Source organism: Tachypleus tridentatus, chromosome 8 (assembly GCF_004210375.1).
Source record: "Tachypleus tridentatus isolate NWPU-2018 chromosome 8, ASM421037v1, whole genome shotgun sequence".
NCBI classification, from domain to species: Eukaryota; Metazoa; Arthropoda; class Merostomata; order Xiphosura; family Limulidae; genus Tachypleus; species Tachypleus tridentatus.
Window position 1 is genome coordinate 108,124,040 of NC_134832.1, and position 24,252 is coordinate 108,148,291.

The 24,252-nt window shown below is 35.7% G+C and overlaps 1 protein-coding gene across 19 annotated transcripts in view; it reads right to left on the minus strand.

The window, feature by feature from the left end:
* Positions 1-24,252, minus strand: part of LOC143223166 (uncharacterized) — a 101,933-nt gene that overhangs the window by 11,804 nt on the left and 65,877 nt on the right. For 3 of the 19 annotated variants that reach the window (XR_013012698.1, XR_013012694.1, XM_076450741.1), the window contains one exon: positions 17,621-17,897. The exons of 15 other annotated variants lie outside the window; for them this stretch is intronic. Coding sequence is in view for 1 of the 4 variants with exons in the window: in XM_076450741.1 (XP_076306856.1) it covers positions 17,621-17,705 (85 nt within the window). In the remaining 3 variants the exon portion in view is untranslated. Of the gene's footprint in view, positions 1-10,706; positions 10,726-17,620; positions 17,898-24,252 lie in introns of those variants that run through there. One more of the 19 variants, XR_013012700.1, reaches the window with a different exon arrangement.

The window sequence follows — 24,252 nt, forward strand, 5'->3', positions numbered from 1 at the left end:
ATCTAACTCTTTTCTCCATATTTATCACACAGATCATTCTATCCAAATGCCGTGTCAAGGAATAACCTGTAATAGTAGTCTCTTAAAGTTCATAATCAATATCCTTGTCCATTCCTTTTGCTTTCTCTCTCTCTCTCTCTCCAACAGTTCCTTGTCTACATTAGCCAATGGCTAAAAGGTAAGCCTGGGACATGTGGAGTGCTTTTTCAGCTTACCTTAGTGTTCATGGATTCTTACGAATTAAAAGATGCTGCACTTCGCCTATTACGGCAGAGGTGCAACTTGTTGCAGACACATGTGGGATATCGACTTGTGATATGTCACTTTATTGATGATCATGGTGTCCCAAATTGGTACATATTCTTTTGCTCTCCGATGCCATTACGAACAGTGGGTATCCGTAACCTAGAAATTCTAAACCTCTTGATGAGAACACATCCTTATGCTCTGCGTGCATGAATATTTTGCATCGAAAAGTTTTTACATGCGACAATTTTTCGATGGCATCCTACTACATACAAAACTTCAAAAGGTAGATCTGATACCTGCCGTTCCCTCACAACTTTATACCTGCTGTGGTTGTCACGTGACTTATTGATATGTGTATTAAAACTAATTTTAAGATAACATACTTAATTGTGTATAGCTTTCGTATAATGAAATTATAATTCAAAATGTCAGTTTCATAATCCTCTGAATACAACTTGTGGTTATAAAATGAAAATTACCTCGATATGTTCAAAACTAAATGTATTATCGTAACTTAATACGGAATTTCTACTTGAAAATGCAAGGAACAAGATCACGATGCTCAGTCAAATTAATTTCTAGACACACTTTTGCCATTTGGAAAAAAAAATTATGGAGCATCTGTGATGAAACGCCGTCTCTTATTGGCAATATTTTTCAGATCCAAGAGAAACTACATTAATTTTTTATGTTTACATGAACTATTGACCCTAAAATAAATTCCATTCTTGGTGACTTCTACGTTTGTGGGTGATTTATTTGGAATATAGTTGTTTGATATATTATGGACAAAGATGCTTGTACTTCAACCACGGCACTTATGTAGAATATAGTTGTCTGATGTGTATCATGGACAAAAATGCTTGTAATTTAATCAATTCTCGACATAAAATATTGTGTTTATTGATTCTCTGGCATTATGATGATTCTTAATGTAAGTGTTGCATTATACTACCACTTGAATACAGCATTTGTAAATTCTTTTCATAAGTTTGCATAAAGTTGCAATTTTCTCTCACCTAATGTCTTTCTCAAATTAAACAAAAAACAATCACAATTTTTAGAATGTTTTGTTATAAGATCTAAGTGGTTATAGATCTCATTTGAAGACTAATCCAACTTATGAATGCAGTATATATAGTCCAAATGGTATCCTTTGTAGAATACCATTGAATTATGATTGAATATCTTTTGGTTGGTTGGCTGTTTCGCGTTTATTGGCGCAAAGCAACTAGGCTATCCGCGCCAAACAACGAGTAAAAAATAAAATAAACGTAAAAGCGTTATAAAGTGTAAAAGCGAATTAATGTAAAACTAAATAAACTTTAAACAGTAGGTAAGAACTTAAATAAAGTTAAAAAGGCCAATGATCTTCAACTATTTAAAAACATCAGTAAGAAGAACAATGTCACCACCGCCAATGGCACTATCCAACGTCAGGGATGAACCTATGGTAAAAAGAATGTGCCTAAAATACTGTCGTCGATCACGGTCGTAACGACGGCTCGACAGTACTAGGTGGACTGTTGCAACTTAAGTGTCACAGAGACTACACATTGGTGCATCAGTCCCAGTTAAAATAAAACAATGAGTTAAAACTTGTGATCAATGCATAGTCTAGCCAAGACAATTTCCTCCTTCCGATCCTTACGGAAACAAGACAGCCAAAGAGAAACAGAAGGCTTGGTCTGGAAAAGCTTGTTATCATGTTGTTCTCTTCAAGTCGACTGCCAACTGGCGTGGAGTCAAGCCTTAAATACAGGACCATAGTACTGTATAAATCAAGCATGGCAGTGATAGCTGTGGTGTCAGCAAGCTCGTTCCCGCGAATACCGGCGTAGCCTGATATCTAGAAAAACTGGATAAAAGTCAATGATAAAGAGAAATGGGCCAATCTTTTTTAATATTGATTAGAACAGGGTGAGAACTAACGAGAACTAAGAAAGTCAATATAAATGCTACCACAGTTCGTGTACTGCATGGCTTCTATGCAATCCAGGGCAAGAGAAATAGCATGCTATTTGGCAATGAACACAAAAACTTTAGAGGGGATTCTGTGTGGAACCAGCAAATCATGGCAGAGCCCACCGAGTCACCTGATTTTGAACCCTCCATATAACTGGGAATGTAAGAATGGTTCGGAACATGTCTGGTAAATATAAGACGGTACTTCCAATCAGGAATATCTGCCTCTTCAGATGACTATAAGAAAGATCACATTTGGGGATGGTAATAAGCCATGATGAGATTGTTTCACCAGTGGACATAGTAATGTCATCCAAGGGCAGACCCAATTCCTCCAATTGCACCTGGATACAAAGGCCAAAAGGAACAATGGCAGACCATCTATTCTGAGAATACATAGCTCCCTGAGGAAGGCAACACAACCTCAGGTGGGGTGCTGTAGTAAGAATCGAAGATTCTGAGCATACAGTAAAGACAGTCAGAAACGTCGGAGATGAAAAGGTGGTTCATGAGACTCAATGTACAAACTGGACTGGAGAAGAGCTCGGGATTGGGGTGAATATCCCATTGGTGGCATAAGTGCATGCAAACGGTTTTAGAGCAAGAAAAGGTAAAACCGTTTATTCTGGACCATTTCGGTAAATGATTGAGTGCAGTCTGTAGCTGTTACTTAATAAACCTCATGCTCCACGACTGATACAAAATGTGGAAGTCATCGACATAAAGGCAGCTTGCAACTGTAGGGGAGTTGTCCACTAATGGTATTAATTTTTATAATGAAAAGAGTGTGATACTCAAGACACAGCCCTGGCGAATTCCAAGTTTCTGTAGGAAATAAAGGGAATGTGTCTGACCCACACAGACTGGGAATCGCCTGTCCATTAAAATGATTAATAAAAATGGGCAGTTGACGATGCAACGCATATGAGAGGAGGTCTCACAGGATGCCATATCTCCACGAAGTAATATAAGCGTTATCAAGGTCAAAAAGACAGAAAAAAGATGTTGTTCCTTGAGAAAGGCTTTCATGATCGACGGTTTCAAGTTGAATCAGGTGGTCCATGGTAAAACGCTGTGGGCGAGAAAAGATTGTTTGATTCGAGAAACCAAGGAAAACGAGCATTAACCATCCTCTCTAAGATCTTACAGAAACAGCTCGTAAAAGCAATTATATGGTAGTTTAAAGGACTCTTGGGATCCTTCCCAAGCTTAGAGGAAGGAAGGACAATAACATGACACCAAGCATCAGGAAAAAATTTTCTGCCAGATCCAATTAAAAATTACCAGAAGAATAGCAAGAGAGACAGTAAAGAGATGGCACAGCAGCTCATGGTGAATATTATCAGGTCCGAGTGATGTACTGCCAGACCAATGAAGAGCAAGCTTGAATTCCCTCAGTTTAAATGGGCGATTATACTTATGTAAAGCTGATCAGCCCGGAAGAAAAGAGGTGATCGCTCTGCCCGAGTGTTGATGGCTAAGAAGGTGGGGAATGACGCAGAAGTGCTAAATGCACGAGAAATCTTTAGACGAGAGGATCCGTGATTTTCTGGGCACCAGCAACTTCCTGGTCATCAGAGAGTGACAAGAAATGGGGCAAAAGTATAATGCCCATTGACCTTTTGAATCTTGTCCCATATGACATTGAAACTGGTGGTAGAAAAGATGCTAGTTGTGGACTCAATTCAAGATTTTTTCTAGTTTTGACGACTTACCTGTCGAGTTTGTGCACGGGCCCGCTGGTAAGTAATGTGATGTGAAAGTGTGGGATACCTACGAAAGGTATTCCGGGCCCTTTTTTTAGTCTTCTGTGCCACGAGGCAGACAGATTTCCACCGTGGACGAGGATACCGTAGAAAACATGTCTAGATTTTAAGAATAGATTGAACAGCTGCTTGAACAATACAGTTGCTTATGGCTGCCACACAGTCGTCTGTAGATGGCTTACAGACGACGGCAACATCAAGTTCCGAGAGAGCAGTGAAAGAGGGCCAGTTATCCTGATCAAGCTTCCACTGAGGGAGACGGATAAGATGGCATTGACCACGGCTAGTCTTTCTCAAAATGATAGGAAAATCATCACTGCCTCGTAGATCACTGTGAGGGAAATGTGAAGAGGAGTAAAGTGAGATTAATAGCAGTAAAAGACTAACTAGGTGCATGAAAATAGGTATAAACACCAGTACTGAAGAGAGAAAGGTTTAATCCGAGAGCATATGTTCTATGGAGTGATGCCTCCCATTAATATCAGCACCTCCACAGAGGGTATTATCTCCATTAAAGTCCTCCAGGATTAAAAAGAGAGAACAACTGTCCAATAAGAGCATCAAGGTTCAATTAATCATAAGTCTCCCTAGGAGACAGGTAGAGAGAACAGACAATGATGGCATGATCCAAGGAAACATGGATGGCTACGGCCTCCAAGAGTGTTTCAAGTGGTAAAGATAGAGTGGGAAAGTTCTGGTCAACCAGCAGTGCCACACCTTCTTGCACTTGTCCATCACACAATTTGTCACTTTGTTACAAAAAAAACTGCCGAAAAACGTTCCTGTAAGGAAAGACACACAGGATGATAAGAATCAATTAGTGCCTTGATGTCATCTAAATTAGAAAGGAAACTTTGTAAGTTCCACTGTATCAGTGTGTCCATTTGTATTTACGTGGAAAAAATTGAGTGGAGAGTTGTTATGTTTTTGATCATCTCTTTTTTTACGTAAAAAAAGGTCTTTCGACCTCCATGGAACTTGCCTTCGGTCAAATTGGCAGGTCTCTGTCAGTATATGAAGATTCCAGTGACTGAGGGAGTGAAAGAATAATCTTTCTGCATCTCGAAGCCAAAGAAAGAGATGGATCTGAAGAAATGCCCGAACTGGAACAAAAGGAAGTGGATTTGGGGAGCCACTGGAAGGAATGGTAGGTGCTGATGTTAACTTTTCAACTATTTTAATTTCAGAGGGCAAAAGATTATTCAAATTGATTAAAAACAACTTTGTGGGAGGCACAGAGAAATCTGTCTGCACTCCCAGTGTAGCAGTGGAACAGTGTGGAGCACCAAGGTGGTACGGTGAACAGTAACTTTCGACTCTCAGGGTAAGAAATGCTGTGAACCGTTTTCAAATATTATACCTCTTTTCCCTCTACCCACCTGAGACAAGAACGAAAATAAGAGGGGTGGGAGCAGCGACAATTCACACCCTGAGGGTCCACTTCACACTCGTAGGCATCATGGTCCTTACCTGCAGCGAACACTCGTCAAGGAATCACGATATGATGCCTTTGAGTAACCGAATCACTGACATTGGAAACACCTAAGAAGGTGTGTAATATATGGCTGTACCCTGCAATTTAGATAATCTACCTTGATGGTGGCAAATGGACATAATGAGGTAAACGTGAAAATTAGGACAGTGGTCAGCATCATAATTCCATCTTTGCGAGTGGAGATACACCTCCTTGCAAAACCTCCTTGGGTGGAGAAACCAGCAAGGATCTCTAACTTAGGAGTCGTTTTCAAGTCCCTCTCAACAATATCTCCTCGTGACAAATTCAGAGTAGCATGGGGAGCAACCTCCATGGGTATATCTCTAATGGCCTTCGAATGCAAGAGAAGTTCACTGTGTTTTGAAGTGGATGTTTCCACCAAGATGTCCCCAGAACGTAGCTTTTTGACTGACGTAGGAGAGCTAGCTAACACCTCTTGTCCCTTTTGAATAAAATTGTGAGACAATTGTCCGAAATATTTGTCTGTTAAAGAATGTAATATGAGAGAATTAGGTACAGGTGTTGAAAAAGTTGAAGAATGCTGTTTTTTTATTATTTTATTTTTATTCTGAGTTGAGGGATTCATTATAAAGAAAGAATATTTTGGTGCCCACTGACCCCACACACCATGGAACCTTACGAGGGGACGCACTACAAAGCTAAACAAAGACGTTGCAACAACGCCAGGGTTTTGTGAGCACTATACCGAAACACCGTCATCAGACACAATGTGCACAACAAACGTTGAGAACGTCCAATACTGATACTCGGTTGACCCTAGCCCATGTTGACCAGCCGATTCACCCTGAGGGCCACCCCAAAGATGCCCATCTACTGGAATTCAAAACTAAAGTGGTGTGTTAAGATTGTACCCCTTAATCACCAGAATCATCTCCTCTCCTTCATGAGTCGCCGCCACGGCAAACACGTGAGTAGATGTTTAGATCCCAGAGGAAGTAAACTGAATGAACAGAACCATCTCTGAGAGTTCCTCTCACCATGTACAGGAATCCACACCGAGAGGATATGTTTTGGAAATATATAGTTAAAAGTCATAATTTACCACTTGCACATAGTGCCCTAAAGTAGCACATCAGGAGAGACCATATTCAAGATAGAGTATATAATTAGTAAGTATATCATATAGTGAGATATTGTAACTTAAATATGAATGTATTTTCAACATCAAATACCCAACACTTTCAGTCTTAACAGCTTTTTCACGAATATATATAATGACACAGCAATAATTTATTTCTTGTTATGGGATATGTACTAAAGGATTTAGCTGTAAAATGATGTACGAACTTTTAATAAATACATAGAAAGAGAAGATAAGCTGGTAATACAATATCTCTGATGACAAAGTGACATGAATTACTTGAAAATGAAGTATTAGCTGCTAAAACACAGAATATTAATACATTTAATTGTCGCAGTGTTTTATCAAATATGGTCCTTTGTGCACAAATCTGTATATATGTAATGTGGTATTAATAGTACAAAATGTGAAAGTATTAAGAACCATTTTTTAAAACATATTCACAGGTGTGTGACAGCTACGTGCTGTCTTTTTCAAGAACGTAGATATCCTGAAGAGACTGCGAAGTATAAAGTATTATATATTTCACTGTAATCGTAGTTTTATTTTCCTTAGCTTAAGAACTGGCAAAATTGGAATCTCAACAATTAGAGTGTGGAGTATCATTGTCTCTTCACGTAGCTTCAATCTTATGGCTGTAATTAGTCTGGAAGGTAGATAAGAATCTTAACCACAGTTGGCTAAAACTGCATCCGAATGAAAAAGTGAGAGATGAAATATTGTAATTAAGGGATAAGCATTTACAAGTTTTAATGAGTATTAAAAAATCTAAAGTTAATGTCTAGAAGAGAAATGATTATGGAGTGTTTTTTCAGCCGATGAACGATTTATTTTTTTAGTTTAAAGTAACTATCTATGAAGATCAATTTAATATGTCATATCTCAGTGTTACAATCGTCATAATCGAGCTCTTGAACCCGTAAACTGTACTAAACAGAAATATTGGAACTTAGCTGAGAGCATGATGTGTAGTAAAGTCTTAGTTATCCAGAATACGCCATATCAGACCAGTGGTGGCCAAGATTCTGTCCTTACATTATTTCATGTTCAGTTACTTTTGTCGGGGTAATATACATTTTGCTCAAAGAGAACATTTAAAAAATATTTGCTTCAAGCTAAACTGAGGATAATGTACTAAAGCTTTTCCAAACAGTTACCTTTATTACTATTTTATGAGCACCAATGCTTGTAGCCTGACAATACAAAGCTTCCTAATTAGCTGTTCTCCGCGGATATTTCAAATTTTCGAGGGAAACACAGCGATATTGACATCTATCGGATACAGCTCGAACTACTAGCTCGAGTATCATTAGATGGCGCTACATTCCTTTTGATGCGTTCTCGAAAATTTGAGATGTTTTTGTTGACTTGTACTTTCATGTACGCCATTAACTTCTCGAACTTTCTCGTTTCTTAGATTTTGTATATAAATACCTGTCGATGATCTGGGACCGTCAGTAATCGAAATAACTGAAAGGCGTTGTTATCAAGTGTCTGAGTGGTCTAGCGAAGTTCAGTGAATTATTTTCTTGATTTTCAGTAGTTGTGCATAAAAATAGAAAGATTTTTGAACATTCATGAGAAGCGTGGGAGAGAAGGAAAGGATGGCGAACCACAAACCAGTGGCAAAGTCGTGAATAAACAGAAATATTGGAAATATGACAATAGTTATCTAGATTTTGGTTTTACTTCGGTAGATATCAATCATGAATAGTGTCCGCAGTGTGTATGTCTATTATGTCTAAAAGTTTTGGTTTCAGAGTGCATGCTTCCAAGTAAACTAAAACGACATTTAGAGACCAATCATCCTATCATGGCTAGCAAATCCCGTGATTATTTTACCAGAAAGTTAAAAGAATTGAAAGAACAAAAAGGTACATTTTTGAAACAAGCATCACTATCAAGCAATACTTTGTTAACATCCAACAAGGCGGCATATTGAGTCGAGAAATGTAAAAAAGCCTCACACCATTGCAGAAGAACTGATTTTACCATCTCAGTGGATATGATGAATATTATGGTTGGTGAATCTGTGGGAAGACTACTTTCAAAGATGCTTTTATCCAACAATACTATCAGTTGTAGAATCCAACACGTAGCCGAATACCTTATCAATCAGCTAATTGAAAAGTGAAAGGGAAGGAATTCTGGTTAAAGCCTGATAAGGCGACATATAGTAACAAAACAAGAAGTTGATTTACTGTGGAAGGTCTTCTCTTCTGCAGGTACAAATGCTCAAGACTTGTTTGAGATCCTTAATACTTTTATGTCTAAAACAACTTACACTGGACTAAGTGCATTGGTGTCTGTACCTATGGTGGTCGCTCTATGTACGGTTGTTATGGAGGATTGCAAGCACTCATACGGAGGAACGCTCTTGATGCACTGTGGACTCGCTGCATAATCCACAGGGAAGCTCTTGTGTCAAAGCTCCTGAGTCCTCCACTGAACCTAGTCCTGGAAAGTGTGTTGAAATGGTGAACTTTACAAAAGCTCGGCTACAGAAAAGACGAGGTTTTTTAAAAAACTGTGTGAGGATATGGGATCTGAGCACACATTTTGGTTGTACTAGTGTAGCTCGCGATGGCTCTCCCGTGGGAATGTACCGTCCCGTGTGTTCGAATTACGACAGTAACTCTACTTTTATCTTGAAGAAGAACACGAATGTGCTATAAACTTCTTAGATACTGAATTTTGTCAAATTTGGCATACCTGTGCGATCTCTTTAAAAAATTGAATACGTTGAAAATCGCTCTCTGTGCAGGGAAGCAACACGCACATCCTGAAACTCGCAGGGAAGGTTTCAGCCTTCAGAAAAATTTACTACTATAGAGAAGAAAAATGAATGAAGACAGTGCCAAACACTGTTTCTCCCTGTTACAGTAGTTTGTTACATCCAGTGAAGTTGATCTGACCCACGAATTAAAATCTATTTTGAGGAGCACCTAACACAGCTCAGTGACTGGTTTGAAAATTGCTTTCCAGAAGCCATGGAGAAATTTGCATGGATCCAAAATCCATTCAAAGCTAAGGCCCCATCAGAACTTACCTCTGCATAGAAAGCAAATCTTATTGAGCTGTCTTGTGACAAGACTTTAAAAACAAAATTTGGCATCATGGAACTAACTGAGTTTTGAATATCAGTAAAAAATGAATACCCGCTATTAAGTGCTAAAGCTCAGCAAATCTTAATTCATTTTGCGACATCATATCCTTGCGAAGCTGGGTTTTTGGCAGTTGCTGTGATAAAAGCAAATACTGCACGAAAATCAATGTGGAACAGGAAATGAGGGTGTCAGTGTCCAATCTGACTCCAAGGTTTAAGAACCTGTGCAGTGCCCAACAGGAGCAAACATCCCATTATAATTGTGGTTATTAAAAAATAAAATAAAAATATTGATTTTACTTTCAATTTATGTGTATTATTCTTCTAAATGGCTAGTTGCTGGAACATTAACACTTATTAAGTATTAAGTTCTTTGAACCTAACTGCTTAATAAACGTAACTGTTAGTTTTCTCTTTTTGTCTAGGGGAGCCATGAAAAAATTGTTGAGATACAAAGTGCGCTGTGAACCGTGAAAGTTTGGAATGGGATACGCTGCAATACGACTCCAGCATCGGATTACAGATTGATATAGAAATATTTGATAAATACAAATCAAAAACTAAAATAAAATACAAGTAAAGCTAAACATAATTATAATAATATGTGATGTGAAGTTTTTAATACAATATTAATAATATTTTATTATTATTATATACATTATATTATATATATTATAAAATATACAATATTTTAATATTTTATAAAATAATATTTTATTAAATAGATAGTTTATGTTAATTTATAAATCATTACACAGTGCATTCACACGTATGTAATTGCACTGTGTAATGATTTATAAATTAACATAAAATGGCGTGTAATAGTAGTGAATACAAGCTAACTGGTTTATTTAACCATTTTCGAAAATTTGTCCTTCCATAAATAGATAGGTGCTCCCCATAGCGTACATGTAGCCGCAAGGACTGAGACTCCACAACAGCACAACGGTATCTGTTACAGATCGCTTCCTGTTCCACCAGTTTGAAGTAAGAGTGAATTTACACATTAACAAAGCATAAGAATGGATCCTCTTGTCACAATCTGTTAATAACCACAAACATTAAGCATTTAATTCTTTTAGGTAGATCTTATCGTTACACTCACGAAACTAAAGTAAAATATTTACAGTTCCTTTTACAAAAACAAAGGTTCATCGACTGAAATTAATGAAATATAGTGGAGTTGACAGTCTATGTTTCTTAGTGTTCTTTTGTAATACAATGTTAGTAACCCTCAGCTAGCTCACCTTCAGAAGATTGTTTGTTTGTTGAATTTAGCGGAAACCTACACGAGTACTACCTGTATTCGTCTTCTCTAATTTGAGAGTGACAGACTAAAGAAAAGGCAGATAATAATCACAATTCACTATCAACGTTTGGGTTACTCTAATCGAACAGTGGGATTGAACGTCACATCATAACAGAAGGTTTCAAACTCACTCACCGCAGCGTACAAGTCGAGTGCTCTAACCACTAGGCCATGCCAAGCCGGAAGTATAGCTTGTGATGAATGACAGGATAACTGTCAAACAAAGGAGATAACTGCATGCACAGGTTATTATTGCTGTACTTTAAATAATTTAATATGTTGTTTCGAACCCCTAGAATTTTCATATATTTTCGTAAGGTCTATTTGATTATTATATTATATTGTTTTAAGGCCCTCGAGTGACATTTTATTAACAAAACAAAATATTTTACACTTTCTTAAAAAAAACTATAATTTTCGTACTCCCGGGATAGCGAAACGAAAAAAAAAACATGTGCAAACATACACAATGCCCGCCGTATACAGTTTCATAGCTTGATATTATAAAGGTGAAAGATCAGTAGGTATTAGTCTGAAACAATAATATAGTGCTAACCTTTCAGAAGGTTACGTTGTCATTACACTTTTCTCGCTTTTAGTATAATTATCTGTAGATTCTTGAAGTGCAGTTTTTCGTAGTAAAACGAAAAATCATTCTCCACAGGTTAGGATCCGCATAACTCTATAATAGCTATAAGTACACAGTATTCTATAACAGTATACAAAACCATAAATTAAGAATATCGAATTACGTTACTCAACATAACACTGTGCATAAACTTTATATGCTAATGTTTGGTGGTTTCGTTAGTCAAGTATTGTGGGCTAAATAGAATTTTCGGTGGATTAAAAAGTATTACACAGTTTAGCTTTATGTACTAATTTATAAAACGTGTGACGCCTATATAAGTGTATGGTAATGTTCAGGACAAATCCAACAGATTTTGAATACATTACTATCGACCAAAATACTAGTCTCATTTATATTCACACACACTCCAATAATACAAGTTAATATAAGATACTAATGTATTACACGCCAGTATTTAATATTATTTAGAAATCGGAATTTTGTAGACGTTCTTCTAGTCCAGCAGAACAGAGTCGTTTCAAACAAGCTTTACAAACCGCAGAAGTACGTACTAATTTAAAATACTAATCTCAGGATTTCCATTACATTCTCTCATCTTCAAGTATTAACTTGAAACATTAAACCAGTAGTTAAAGTTTGAACTATCACTTGCTTTACAGCACATACAGTTTTCTAGTACTTTACTAACATCAGTATAAGCTATTGTGTTCGGAAGTACTTAAATATAAACTGTTTGTGCGTGGAAACTTTAATCCCCTAAGGTTTCATCTATCCTACCAGTGAATATAGTCATTCATATACTACAGCAATATGCACCAGCTTTAATATCCAATTTCTAAAGACTTTGGACGTATGTACTAGCATGTCATAACTGATTACGGATGCAATATCTTAGATATTCACCATTCAATAAATGTGCACATTATTGAAGCGCTGTTGTCTGTAAGTTATTATATTCCTGGAATATATATTAATCGGAACTAATAATGTCTTTAAAGTTTATTGAAGTACAAATTATTACAACTTTCAAAGTTCTGAATACTTCATTTATGCCTATTACAATTACTAATACAGATTTTCTGAGCTTCACATATTTAAGCAGCGAATACCAACTTGAAGTGTTATAGCTCATATATTCACCTGCTTTTGTAATTTATACTAACTTCAAGTATAAACCTCATAATGGTTCCCACACCTTAGCTATAAAAATGGACTCAGTTTTAAAATCTTATAGATTTTTTCATGTATTCATCAGTGTCTGAAATAGTTTGAATTACATATAGCCAGAAATTTAACCTATCTCGTTGAGGTTTTGAATTCGATGTTTTCTACTAATTAATATCGGTTTAGGCACACACTTTCCATCAAAGAGTATTAATTTAAACTACTAATCTTGTGTTAGCTAACACATTCTGATAATACGCACTAAGGCCTGGCATGGCCAGATGGTTAAGGCTCTTAACTCGTAATTTGAGGGCCGCGGGTTCAAATCCCATCACACCAAACATGCTTGCCCTATCAGCCGTGGGGGCGTTATAATGTGACGGTTAATCCCACTATTCGTTCGTAAAAGGGTAGCCCAAGAGTTAGCGGTGGGTGTTGATGTATAGCTGTCTTCTCTCTAGTCTTACACTGCTAAATTAGGGACGGCTAGCGCAGATAGCCCTCTTGTAGCTTTGCGCAAAATACAAAACAAACAAACAATGCGCAGTAATAAGGATTTCCAATGTTTCATAGGTTATAAGTTTGAGTAGTTTCAACTAATACAAATCCTGGCCTTTAGAAACTCGAATCTTCAGTACCTTAAAGTACTAATTTTTAGAGATTCGCTTATCTTTTCACTGTGTACTAATATCAGCTGTTAGTCTTTATTTCATCAATTTAGAATAGTCAATTATTGTAATTGAGATATAAATTCTCATCAGTAACTACAAAAATGCTATTGTTATTTTTTAATTTCAGAATTTTTAATTAAACTTATGTGTCCATGGCAGCATATGAATTGGCTGTAAATATGTAACTTGGTCGTGAAGTCAATTTTATCCTAAAGGGAATGTTCAGTTCTTTTCTGTTATGGTTAGTAATTGGATCTGGCATGACCTAACGCGTTAAGGCGTGCGCTTCGTAATCTGAGGGTCGCGGGTTCGCACCCGAGTCGCGCCAAACATGCTCGCCCTCCCAGCCGTGGTGGCGTTATAATGTGACGGTCAATCCCACTTTTCGTTGGTAAAAGAGTAGCCCAAGAGTTGGCGGTGGGTGGTGATGACTAGCTGCCTTCCCTCTAGTCTTACACTGCTAAATTAGGGACGGCTAGCACAGATAGCCCTCGAGTAGCTTTGTGCGAAATTCCAAAAAAACAAAACAAACAAACAATGGTTAGCAAATATTTTGTAGCAAATATTAATGCACTGACATCTTAAATATAATGCAACAGTTGAGTCAATAATTTAAGAGTTTGTACAAAATTCCATCTTTTCATGATGGATTTACACATTTACAAATCAATTTTAGGATTTTAGGATCTCTTCAACGCTATATCCATTAAATTCAAGTGTCTTTTTAAGTATTAAGTATGTAAAAGCATACTTGAATAAACCAAAATATATTTCTTTGTAGAAAAGTTTTTCTTTTGGCTGTTAATCGTTTTTTACTATTTAGTGTTTTGAAAATATCGTGTAGATAACAGTGAAGTTTGTCAAGGTTGGCATAAAATGTTTAGGATATTAATTTGTGATTTGGTCATGAAAATGAAATGCATGAAATAACTATTGTTGAAATAAAAAAATAAATAAATATTTGTATACACTGATAAATTCACCGTAAAGTAGAATAAAAACTTTCTTTTTGGGCATTCCAAAGAAATTAATGTGAAATAGCAGGGATAATTAGTGGCGTATTAGTTGCTCTAATGCATGTCAACAGTGAGAAGCATTACAAAATAACACATCTTAACAACTTACATCAAATAATAAGACACGCAGACACATAAGGTTCATCACAAATATGATAAACATACATGCCAATTATATGTTTAAATAATTCGTTTACTACCTGAAAAAGAAATATAAAAGTGTAAAAATTAAAATAAAAAATGATGCTTCGCTGACACCTTAGATAATCCAACAAAACCTTTTATAAATGTAACGATTTTATTAATTATTATACAAAATTCAGGGGTGTTTTAACTGTTTCCGTTGCAAAAGTTTAAATTTAACAATAAATAAAATATACTAAAAAGTTATAATTAAATTTGAGTATATTGGAGGCCTAAGCAGAACATGAGAAGTTAAAATTCTGTATCCAATTAGCATCAGCAAACACGTGAAGTGATATCGAGCTAGCAATGAAGGTAACTTACGGACATTAGAAACTATCTCTCAACAACAGAAAACAGGATTAACTCTAAAGAGCTTTTAGCATTTTCAGTTACATAGTTGTAAATATATTATCTCACATCTGCTATCAGACATAAATAAAGATGCAATTGAGTTAAGGGCAGATGGTTTTTATATAAATTTTGTAAAAATTATCCATTTCTAGGACAGTAATTGTTTTTATTTCTGATTTCTTTCGCTCTTTTTAAACTCTTTACTCATCAAAATGATAAAATACTATAAATGTAAAAAAAACTCTAGTTACAAAGTCATTCTGTTTTCTTTAATTGTTAATATTTAATGTCTTACTTCTACATAATGATGTCGTGGAACATTTTATAAAGCGTGTGATTTGATAACTTTTATTATAAATAATTTTTTCTATTATTCTTAATGGAATGTTTAGTTCATAACTATTTTATATTTTCTAGACGTTGTTAGTTGTGACAGTTGGTAAAATAATAAAATTTTCTACAACGTAAAATTTGTGTTATCAAATTAAAAGTGCTATTTGAAATGTATAAAAGTGTCAACAAAATTCGTATAAATATATATATATATATGTATATAAAACCTATCTGAGCTAGAAACTGCGTGGGGCAGAAACCTGTACAAGCCAGAAATATCAAAATTTTGCAACATTTTTTATCTTAAAATTTCTCTTATAGAACGCCCTCTATACGGTGGAACCTGCGTAACGTTGATGGAAAACTATCTTTCACCAATCTCATCTATCAACAAATAATAAGATTAGAACCTGATTAAGGCGGGAAAAATGTTTTTGACTAAATATTAATTCCTTATTTAATTAATCATTTCTTTAAATATTAATAAATTCTTGTTTAATTAATAATTTTTTTAAATGTTAATAAAATATCGGACATTTTGTTACAGTAAGTATTGGTTAAACACATTCTGTTCTTTTTCTGCTGTCATTATTTTTGCAGTTAAATTAGATTCATGAACTGTGGAAATATATTTGTCTTTCAAGTGCAGAATTCTACTGTTTAAATAATTCTTATGAAAAAAATAAATTCCCATCTTCTCTAATTTTAAAATTTGGAGAAAATTTAACATGGGTAATAGGTAAAAGTGAAGATCCGCGCTATTTTAAAAATTTAAGAAAGAATTAACTTCCTGTGGAATGGAAAGCGTTTGTTTGTTTTTGAATTTCGCACAAAGCTACATCGAGGGCTATCTGTGCTAGCCGTTCCTAATTTAGCAGTGTAAGACTAGAAGGAAGGCAGCTAGTTATCACCACTCACCGCCAACTCTTGGACTACTCTTTTACCAACGAATAGTGGGATTGACCGTAACATTATAACGCCCCCACGGCTGAAAGGGCGAGCATGTTTAGCGCGACGAGGATGCAAACCCGCGACCCTCAGGAATGGAAAGCGAATAATAAAGCATGGATGACAAGTGTTATATTCGAGATTTTTTTAACAAATTAAACAAAAGAATGGAGCAAGAAAGTAGGAATATTCTGATTTTCCTAGATGATGTAACTTGTCACCCAAAAGTTCAACTTTCAAATGTTTCTTTAGTTTTTCTACCTCCCTGTACAACATCAGTTCTACAGCTACTAAATAATGGAATTATACAGTGTATAAAATTGAAATACAGAAAACTGATGCTTCAGCATATTATTGCAAACATGGACGGCTGTAAGAGAGCATCTAAAATGACCATGAAAATTGACGTGTTAGATGCAATTGCATTTTTAAGTCATTCAATCAAATGCGTAAAAGATGAATACGTAATAAAGTCCTTTCGAAACTGTGGATTTATTCTTGATAATGGCGGAGATTGAGGAGAAATTGTTTGTTATGACGATTCTGATGAAATCCAAACTCTGATTGAGAAGATTGATGCAGATGATTCTGCGAACGCAAAAGTTTTGTGAACGTTGACACGAATGTTTCAATAGAAACTTATTAAACTGAGTTATAATCTTTAATAGAATAGCAAGATGGTAGCAGAAGATGAACAAAATGGAAAAGATAGTGAGGAACTTGAAATTCCTATTTCATCGCAAGTGTCAAGTTATATTAACGCTATCAAATTGTATGCAAAAATGAAGGGGGAGAATGAACTTCATGAAAAAGCCGTATAATTGGCGTTTTCTTTTAACCGTATGAGAAAGACCATTGAATAAACGAAACAGTTGAAATTGAACACTTTCTTCAAATAAATTTGATTAAGAATTTGTGTACTTATGTACATTTCGAATGTATATTTTTGTTTTATTCTAATAAATATAGCATAAACAGTATAATAACTTTATTTATAAACGTCTTAATTCCCTTGAGTCAAGCAAGTATAACGTTCCACTCAAAAATTAAATAATTAAACAAATGCATGTTCACTGTGTCGAAGCCGGAAAACCTGCTCAAGTCGGAAATTTTACTCGTTCCAGTCTGATTCCGTCTTAGACAGGTTTTACTTACGAGTATACATATATTTAAAACAGTTTCAATTTCGCCAATAGAAAACTAAATTTTGCATTTATCTACAGCATTAACCTTTGAAATTAAATTTGTGTGATTTAATCAAGAAACAGACTGACTTAACTACTGACCGTCTTAAGTCCAAGAAAAAAAAATTAGATAAAAACATGGCACATAAAATAAACTTAGACAAAAGTATAAAAGATGTTTACCTCCTGGAAAATTATTTGTTGTAAGTTCACGGACAGTAAATAGGAAAAGAGGCCAGACAACTCTACAGGATAATTGCTTGCACATAGTAAGTCGGTTTTGTTTTCGGTCTGTTTTTCTTTTGTTGTTGTTGTCGTTTTATTTTGTTTCCTTTTAAAAAACCCGTTCAGCCCTCTACACAGCACTTCACTATTTCTATGACTTTAATCTTTAATGAATCCTAAGTTGCTGTTATCTAATCTGTGGATCACTTCGAGTTGATTTCCACACAAGTTTTTTCTAAAAAACAGGATATTTACAGAATGTTTGAACCAGAGTGCTCTAATTTCATTAAATTAGAACTAGAACAAAAGGAGTTTTTATGGTCTAAAAACCAGTATCAAAACATTATACAAAATAGAATCTGATGTATAATTTTATATATTTAGTCAGTAATCCATATAATTTATGACATACAAGCAGGGAAAAATTACAATTACTTGCAAAACGGCTCGTTTGGGCTGAGAAGACACTTTACATAGAAGGGCGAACAACGTTTCGACCTTCTTCGGTCATCGTCAGGTTCACAAAGAAAGAGGTAACTGACCGGAAGCTGACCACATGTTTGAAAGGGGTTGTGTAACTGTGTGTCGAAATGTAGAGGGCGGTATTAGATGTTTGATTATATAATTATTCAAACATGTGGTCAGCTTCCGGTCAGTTACCTCTTTCTTTGTGAACCTGACGATGACCGAAGAAGGTTGAAACGTTGTTCGCCCTTCTATGTAAAGTGTTTTCTCAGCCCAAACGAGCCGTTTTTGCATATAAATTTCTCAACAAGTGGGTTTCTCGTCATCACGAATTACTTAAAAAGTTCCAAGTACGATTTCTTTCTAGGAAACTTTGAAACTGTATGAAATACCACTTATTTTCGACACTTTTTTATTATTTACTAACATTACACTGTTCATCGGTTCTGTTCTATTAAGTTGTTTTTTCTTAGTCAGGAAAGAACAATTTTAAAAGAGCATTAGATTAACCAATATTAGTTACTAATAATGAGAAAGGATACGGTACACGTTTCATGTAACTAAATAATGTCGCTTGTATGAATTCATAAAACGTTTTGGAAACTTTAAACATTGCAGAAATCGATAAGTTTCAATGAAGTTTTGTTTGCTATGAAAATTCGCACGCACAGATGAATCTCCTCCGAAGTTTGACTAAAATTGGATGAAAAAATTAATTAGAAAATTACATAATATATGGATAAAGAACATTCACTTGATGAAATTTATCTAAACCTGGATGATAAGTATCACTTCTTTGTTTTGTTTCTTTTTGAAATTCGCACAAAGCTACTCGAGGGTTATCTGTGCTACCGTCCCTAATTTAGCAGTGTAAGACTAGAGGGAAGGCAGCTAGTCATCACCACCCACCGCCAACTCTTGGGCTACTTTTTTACCAACGAATAGTGGGATTGACCGTCACATTATAACGTCCCCACGGCTGAAAGGGTGAGCATGTTTAGCGCGACGAGGATGCAAACCCGCGACCGTCAGATTACGAGTCGCACGCTTTAACACGCTAGGCCATGCCGAGCCAGATATCACTTAATGAAGTTAGACAAAACATGGATGATAAATATCACTTAAAAAAGTTAAATAAAACATGAATGAAAAAGTATCGTTTAAACAAGTTAAATAAAACGTGGATGAATAAGTATTACTTAAAGAAGTTAAATAGAACCTGGATGAATAAGTATCACTTAATATAGCTAGATAAAACGTGGATGAATAGGTATCACTTAAAGAAGTTATATAAAACCTGGGAAAATAAGTATCATTTAAAGAAATTAACTGAAACGTGTATGAATAAGTATCCATTAATGAAGTTAGATAAAACGTTAATGAATAAGTATCACGTAATGAAGTTAGATAAAACGTGGATGAATTAGTATTACTTAATGAAGTTAGATAAAATTTTATCAAGTGAATGGGGTCTATATAACGTAGGCTTATCTGTTTGAGATTACAGTTTCATAAGGGTAAACCATGCTTTGAAACTTCTTTTAATGAATATTTACAACTTGCTGTTTACTAATAGTTACATTAAAATAGTTCATCGTATTTTATCGCAACCCTTTTAATGAATCAGTTCACAAAGTTAATATAATTTCATGATCCTTTAAATAAATTATCGTGTTTTTGTTGTTTTTTCTTATACCAGTTCTAATTAACGAATACGCTGAAGACATTTAATGCAAGTTGTATAGTTCCTCAAAATATGGTTTATGTCAACTTCAGTGAAGAATTAAACCATTTGGTTTATTCATAGCATACTTTTGTAATAAAATGAACAAATAATGCTGAATCATAATATTTTCACAGCATAATCCTAACCTGGAGTTATTGTCATCCTATAAAAGGATTTGATTTGATTTAATTAAGATACTTTTGTGATAGTACATAAATATATACAAGTGTAATAATACTGTCGTGACCAAAATGTTTACATATTTTGTTATTAAGCACAAGGGGCAATCTCTGCTCGGCCCACCATGGGTATCGTAACCCGGTTTCTAGTAGAACAAGTCCGCAGACATACCACTGTGTCAATGGGGGGCTCAGATGCTCTTTAACAAGCAATATCATTACTATTGAGATAGAATAGAAATATACTTAATGCTGTCAAACTGAGAAATGTATGCTATATTAAACATCTACATATGTCATTTGTATAGTGAGACATCATGAACAATATATTAAAATAGCAAACAATTTCATGAGACACCTGCAGAAAGATGTGTGATTCAACATGTCACTTATCACACGAAAATCTTACCAAAACATATACAGTCATGTAAAAAAGTTAGGACACCCTATGAAAGCCTGTGTATTTTGGCAACATATTTGGATATATAGATATTTAATCTCAATTTCAACAATACTGAGCGATTATAAGAATATAACTAAACAATTAAAACTGAAGAAAAGACTTTTCAAGATCTTCTGTAAATGTGATTCTACAAAAATATATATTCTAACTGAGAAAAAAGTTAGAACACCCTCACATTTATTCCCACTTAAAATGGCTCAACTCTCACACAGGTGTATCACACCAGGTGCACATGATTAGAAGATCGTTACTCAGCATTTTGAATGAGGCTTGCCCTATTTAAACCTCAGACATTTAGTTAGGTGTGCTCCTGACTGTTGAAGTGAGAGTGAGCACCATGGTGAGAGCAAGAAAACTTTCTGAGGCCTTCAGAAGGAAAATTGTAGCAGCTCATGAGTCTGGTAAGGGATTTAAAAAGATCCCAAAAGATTTTGAAATCAGCCATTCTACTGTCCGGAAAATAGTCAACAAATGGAGGGCTTTCAAAACAACTGCCAACATGCCCAGGTCTGATCGTCCAAGCAAGTTCACACCGAGAGCAGACCGCAAGATGCTAAAAGAGTCTCCAAACACCCTAACATGTCATCACAGGACGTATAGCAGGCTCTGGCTACTCTTGATGTAAAAGTGCATGCCTCTACAATCAGAAAGAGACTGCACAAGTTTAACTTGCATGGGAGGTGTGCAAGGAAGAAACCTTTGCTCTCTAAGAGAAACATCAAGGCCAGACTGAAGTTTACCAGAGAATGTAGATAAAGACCATAACTTCTGGAATAATGTTCTTTAGACAGATAAGTCCAAATTTGAATTATTTAGACATCAGAACAAAGGACATGTTTGGCGTAAACCAAATACACCATTCCAGGAAAAAGAACCTCATACCAACTGTGAAGCATGGAGGTAGAAGTGTCACGGTTTGGGGCTGCTTTGCTGCAGCAGGACCTGGACACCTCACGATCTTAGAATCCACCATGCATTCTACTGTGTATCAAAGGGTGCTTGAGCATCATGTGAGACCATCTGTACGAAAATTAAAGCTGAAGCGGAACTAGACCCTGCAACACGACATTGACCCAAAATATACCAGTAAATCCGCCAAAAACTGGCTGAAAACTAAGAAATGGAGAGTCCTGAAATGGCTGAGTCAAAGCCTAGATCTTATTCCCATTGAGATGCTGTGGGGTGATTTGAATTGGGCTGTACATGCAAAAAACCCCTCAAACATCTCACAGCTGACAGAATTCTGCATTCAGGAGTGGGGCAAACTTTCTTTAGACCGATGTCAGAGACTAGTAGATGGCTACAAGAAGCGTCTCACTGCAGTTATTTCAGCCAAAGGGGTAACACTAGCTATTAGGGGGTAGGGTGTCCTAATCTTTTCCTCATCTAGAATATGCATTTTCGTAGAATTACATTTACAGAAGATCTTGAAAAGTCCTTTCTTCAGTTTTAATTGTTTAGTTATATTCCTGTAATCTCTCAGTATTGTTGAAATTGAGATTAAATATCTATATATCTAGAAATGTTACAAAAATACACAGGCTTTCATAGGGTGTCCTAACTTTTGACATGACTGTATAATGACAAAATATAACAGCAACATTATCCGGTTTAGGGTCGTGGTTAGAAATTTTCCGGCTCAGTTCTATCCAACAGTTCTCAATGGAATTACAATCTGAAGACTTTGTTGACATGTCAGTTTTGCAATGTTCTCTTAGTCGAGATAATATTGATACACTGTGAACTATGGTAATGTCATCCTGGCACACAAAATAATTAACAAACTTTGCTCCAGCGTATGTTAGAAATATTGCCTCAGTGACCTGTAGGAGTCGCCAATAACGTCTCCATGGAGGATATAAAGGGGAGTTTTCCACTATGATAAATAGCTGCCCAAACATGTACTGCACCACCTCCTGTATGTTCTCTGTCGGAGAAACAGTCTTTCCTTAGCTGACGACGATCATAAATCCAACCATCAGCTTTAACAAGCCAGAAACTGATTCATCTGAAAATATGACATGTCGTCAGTGTCCTAATTGTAGTAGCATGTTGTCTTTCCCAGTTAACTCGGTGTCAGCGGTAAATTCTCTTTAACATCAATTTACAGGTAGCCTTTCTTGCAATATAATCTTGTTTGGTCAGTCTCGTATTATTTTTCTTCTACCTTTGAATGAATGTGTTCATGCTATTCTTGTCGTAAAGTGTTGAAAGACTTCTTTCGATCTTGATGTGTTTACCTGATCAAAATACAGTCATCTTGGGTAATAGTTTTTTTGGTATTTACCAGTGAAATTTTCCGGAGTAATGTTTCAGGATTCTTGATACACTACACTGTAGGCACCCTTCTGTTCTGGAAATATCCGTTTACGTAATACCATTTCTGGACAGTCAAACAATTTGACGCCCTATACCTTGTGGCACGTGACAAGACATGACTCTACACCGAGTGCAGAAAAAAAGTATTAAAAAAAGAGTTGACCTATCCTGAAGAAACAAAATTACACCAAGATCACATCCGTTTACATTAAACAGGTGTGTGTGTGTGTGTGTATTTTGATGAACGAATGCTGAATACAACTTATACGACCCAGAATAACAACTCGTACATGTTTGTCTGATCATACACTGCCCTTTCTGTTACCACTCGGGCATTAACGCATTAACTACTTCATGCGTGTAAACAGTAACATCAATATAGAACAATATACGAGATTATATGTTGTGAAAAGAATATGATAAATATATTATTTGAAATGTTTCTTTGTTATCAACAAAGATTACGAAATACTGATAATTGTCAACTGAAGACATTTCTGTTTCAATAATATTTGCACACATATATGATGTGTTTTAATTGTTGAATTATGTTCTGTGTATTTCGTAGTCTATGGATATGTTGTTAACAAGTTAAGCTGTATTGCGGAGTTTACTCTGTGGTTTTAGTACATTTTGCACTAAGCGTCATAATATTGGTTTTGCATTTTCCAGTAGACACACAGCTAACACGTAAATTTAGATTGGGAACATTTCTTAGTGTTTCTAATGCTTAGAATACACTGTTGTTATCTTCATCCATGTACAAGGAAGGTGCAGCTTGTGAAAGCTCTCTGGATTTCTTGTTTTATTATTTTTGTCATTTTTTTTATTCTATATGCTTTCTCAGTATAAAGGTTGATTACATTATATAAACTATTTGAGGGCTTCACTATGTCGTTAAAATCCGTATTACAACGTTCGGTTATGTTCTGTCTGACGATTATGTATCTTGATAAAACCCCTGCGGCATAAGGCTATCTGTGTATTTGTGAGTTTTGTCGCTTTACCACAAGGAGATCCTTCGTGATTTTGTTGAACACAGGTCAACAGAGACCCACTTCAAGCTTGGGAATGGGCCCCAAACAGCACGCTGGATTAACAGATATACGCAAATTGATCGTAGCGTAGTGTCCACAGCTGAAATGGGAATTCAATGTGAAGTCAACTCTCTTTGCCTTCCCCATTTTTTATTTTTTTGCAAAACGAAGCTCTGGTTGGGTACAGTTGCATAGAACACGTAAACGGTTTTTCCCACTGATCTTTATGTACGAAAAATCTCTCCTGTTACAATACAACACATTTTGATTTGCCATGGCTGTGCTACGATTTGCTATAGGTCTCTTTCTGGAAGTTCCTGGTGCCCAAAGTTGATTGATATTCCTTTACTGTCAAGTATCACTAAGAATTAGAGATATTACCGACTTGGTAATTCTAAATC